Raw genomic sequence first — 3,985 nt, 5'->3', positions numbered from 1 at the left:
ACCACCACTGCCCGCGTGGAGCCCGAGGTGGAGAAGGCCGGCGGCGCCGCCCTTGCAGATCCGCGTGCGGGGCGGGAAGGGCTGGCGCCGGCGTCGACGCTGTGGCGACGGGCGATAGGCAGTGTCGCACCTGAACCGGAGCTGCCGCCCATATTGACCCATGAGCGCTCCGGTGCGATATGGAGTGCCACCTCATCCTCGTCTCCAGAGCTGCCGTCGGAGTGGTTGTCGATGCTGGACATTGTCGCCAGCGCTTGGAGTTTGACTGATTGGACGAGAGGAGGGGAGCGGAGCGGAGTGAAATGAGCCTACTGTTTGCTACGGGGATTTTGTGGGCTGTGTCTGGGCGTTTGAGACGGATTTAAGAGGTACAGTTGTAGATGCTCTTAGACAGACACAAATGGTGAGCATCCAAATTTGTTAACAACTTGACACGAAGGTGCATGCATATGTATGCGTCGAGATCCTTGATATTAGTGTGCTGTCGCCCAGCAGCTACTACGCCTAGTTATTACAGGTACTGTACGCTAGGTCATGTGCCCTCCCACGGACCCATCACCCTAGAAAAAGGACAAATATATCCACATCTAGCCTCCTGTTGTTGACAAGTCCAACGAAAACATCTTTGATCTCCATTCCATGCACCACAGCACATGATCGAGCTGATGATCCAGCCAAGAGCTGGGCTGCAGTTCAGTCCTCCTCCTTGCACGTGCCACCCACATACTGATTTATCGATTATCCAGGGCGTAGACCGTGGTCGTGGGCATGAATGGCCACAACGCGCACCAAAAATGCTATATCGACGGACTAATACGGAAAATCAACGGACCCTCCCAACCAACTAAACTTGCCCCCCCCCCCCTCCCCCCTGATTTTCAGAATGGGGTGGGGCCTCTCCCTCCCCCTTGATCCAATCACGGATTGCTAGCTAATCTTCACCCTGTAAAACGCCCGTAATTGTTCGTTGATGTAGCATTGCCACAACGCGCACGGTGGTTACGAAAATCCTAGACGCACGGATAGCTACGGGGTTTTCACAGGGTCAACAATGCTAATTAATCTCTCACCCCCTGATTTTCAGCGAAAATTCTAAACCAACGGACTCTTACGGGCCTATTACATGGTTTGTTCTTTAACTAATCTCCACCCCTGATTTTCAGGCGGTGTGGGCAGGGGCGGAGGCACGTTATCTCACCCGGTGTCACTGGCACCGGGTAAAATACGTGTTTCCCTTGTACATACTCCAGTATTTTGGGCTGGACACCGGTTATTTTTGGACCTGGACACCGGCCAGCCCAGCAATACACAAGCCAGGCAGTGCAGCCCATCTACATTAATGCCCACATGTGATCGATCAATCGATCCGACGATCCCTGGGCCAATGGTCCTTGTACGTGCGCGTGTTGAAATAGGAAAAGCTATCGATCCGATTAATCGATCCTCAATACGGCTGTACCTTACCTGTACGTGCGCCCGTAGGGTTACTCGTCCGCTCGGCTTCTGCGCCTCAACCCTCGCAGCGCCCGTGCTCGCCCCTTCCCCTTCTTCGTCGCGCGGCCAGCCGTCGGTCCGCCCAGTCGCCGTTTTTCAAGCATCGCTAGCCGGCCGCCTCTACCCTCGCCCACTCACGGATAGTTGGCAATTTGAGGTACGTCTGAACTCTTAACTCTGAACTCCCAACTCAGCACTTGGTATTCAGTAATTGCCGATCTCTCTGAAATCTGAAATCTCAACTGTGTGTAGGTATTTGGTAATTGCCGATCTCTCTGAAATCTGAAATCTCTGAAATTTAAAAAGCTATTTCAATTGGGAACAATTCGCTGGCGATTCATAGCTAACCAGGGGAGGATTATTTCTGCGAAAGCAGCGAGGCACAATGTCGAGTAAGTTTAACTCCCTAATCGTATTTGTATCATTCAATCAATACATTTTGTTTATTATTTCTATTCTTGCATATGCAAACACAAATAATGTAACTCTGTACATTTTTGCTAACACAATAATAATAAATCACAGGAGAATTTATGGAAAGGTTTCTTAAGAAAAAGAAGACATCAGCACAAGATGATATAGCTAGCCCATCACATGAACCGGATGATCCTCCAGCTCAGCCACATGAACCGGATGATGCTCCATCACAGGAACAAAATGATGCCTTCACACATGAAGGTCCAGCCCCTAATATGTGGAATTCATCTCAAGCTCTAGAAGAAATCAATTGGGAAGAGGAAATTCAGTCTGATCCTGGCAAAAGGAGAAGCATAGATGAGTATCCTCCTAATCTAAGGGATGTGGTAAGAAGAAAATATTTGGCTAAGCCTCTTTGTCAACCTCGTAGTTATAATTTTAAAACTACAACTATTGGTGGTCGAGAGAGAAAGTTTAATCCTGATTGGTTTGATGAGTTTGGGAGCTGGCTTGAGTATAGTGAGTACAAAGAAAAAGCGTATTGCTTCTGTTGTTTCTTATTCAGGCGCCGTGATAAGAAAGAAGCTGGATATGCAGCATTTGTTGCAAAGGGTTGGTCAGGCTGGAACAAAAAACATAGACTAAATGATCATGTCGGAGATGTCAACAGTGTTCACAACCAAGCAAAAAGAGATTGTGATGCTTTATTGCAACAAGACCAGCACATTTATGTTGCTTTCAATAATCAAAGCAATGCTGCGAAGAAGGCGCATTATACTAGACTAAATGCCTCAATTGATGTTACTAGAGTTCTATTGCAGCAAGGGTTACCTTTTCGCGGCCATGATGAGTCAGAGGAGTCCTTGAATAAAGGAAATTTTAAGGAATTTTATGCTTATACAGCACAGCAAAATCCAGAACTACGCAAGGTTGTAGGCCCTAATGCTCCAGGTAATAATAAGTTGACTTCTTCAATGATTCAGAAGGACATAGCTGAATGTTTTGCAAAGCAAATATTGCATTCTATTCTAGAAGAAATTGGAGATGGTGTATTTTCTTTGCTAGTTGATGAATCAAGGGATGTGGCTGGTAAAGAACAGATGGCAGTGGTCTTGAGATATGCTGGTAAATGCGGAAGTGCGAAAGAGAGTTTAGTTGGCCTTGTTCATGTGAAGGAGACAACTTCAAAGTACCTCAAGTCTGCTATTGATGATTTATTTGCAAAACTTAGCTTAAGTCTCAAGCAGGTTAGGGGCCAAGGATACGACGGCGCGAGTAATATGCGAGGTGAGTTTAATGGTTTGCAATCTTTAATCATGAGGGAGAACAACACGGCATATTACGTTCATTGTTTTGCACACCAATTGCAATTAGTTGTTGTGGCCGTTGTAAGGAAGCACAAATGGATTGGAAACTTTTTTGATATGATCTCTGTTTTGCTGAATGTGGTTTCTGGATCTTCAAAGAGAAAAGACATGATTCGAGACAAATATAAAGAACAAGTGCGTGGAGCCTTAGGTTGTGGTGTACTTCAAAGTGGGACGGGATTAAATCAAGAGCTAGCCCTTCAAAGACCCGGAGACACTCGATGGAGTTCACAACAGAGGACTCTGAAGAGTTTGATTGATTTGTTCCCTATAGTTATTAAAGTGCTAGAATATGTGGAAGAACAGGACAGGGATGACACAAACAGAAGGCAAGCATGTGGTCTCCTTGTTTATTTCCAATCATTTGATTTTGTGTTCTACCTGCAGCTTATGTCCACTATACTGGCTATCACAAACACATTATCAATGGCTCTACAAAGGAAGAATCAAGACATTGTAAATGCTGTACATTGTGTGCAGTCAACCAAAGATAGATTGAATGATTTAAGGAGGAATGGATGGGAATCAGTCTTGGGTGAAGCTTATGCTTTTTGTGACAAACATGAGATTTCCAAGTTGGAGATGGAAGAGCAATATGTCAATCCAAAGAAGCCACGTCAAAAAACAGGTATCACTAATAAGCATCATTACGAAATGGATTGTTTCAATGATGTTATTGATTGGCTGCTTCAAGAACTTGACAATCG

General features: G+C 45.6%; 1 protein-coding gene across 1 annotated transcript; it reads left to right on the top strand.

Annotated features, from left to right (window-relative positions):
• Positions 1-1,478: 1,478 nt before the first annotated feature.
• Positions 1,479-3,772, top strand: LOC123039732 (zinc finger MYM-type protein 1-like). Its single transcript, XM_044462765.1, has 3 exons — positions 1,479-1,886; positions 2,020-3,198; positions 3,666-3,772. Exons 1-3 carry the CDS (start codon positions 1,880-1,882, stop codon positions 3,770-3,772), a joined length of 1,293 nt encoding a protein of 430 aa, XP_044318700.1. The 5' UTR covers positions 1,479-1,879.
• The last annotated feature ends 213 nt before the right edge of the window (positions 3,773-3,985 follow it).

This window comes from Triticum aestivum, chromosome 2B (genome assembly GCF_018294505.1).
Source record: "Triticum aestivum cultivar Chinese Spring chromosome 2B, IWGSC CS RefSeq v2.1, whole genome shotgun sequence".
NCBI lineage: Eukaryota > Viridiplantae > Streptophyta > Magnoliopsida > Poales > Poaceae > Triticum > Triticum aestivum.
Note: the sequence above shows the minus strand (reverse complement) of the source record. Positions and strands in the feature narration are given on the sequence as shown.

What these genes read in the sequence shown, in the direction of transcription:
- LOC123039732 (XM_044462765.1), top strand. An exon ending in CGGCGCGAGTAATATGCGAG is followed by an intron (nt 3,199 to 3,665) that starts GTGAGTTTAATG and finishes TTCTACCTGCAG; the next exon opens with CTTATGTCCACTATACTGGC.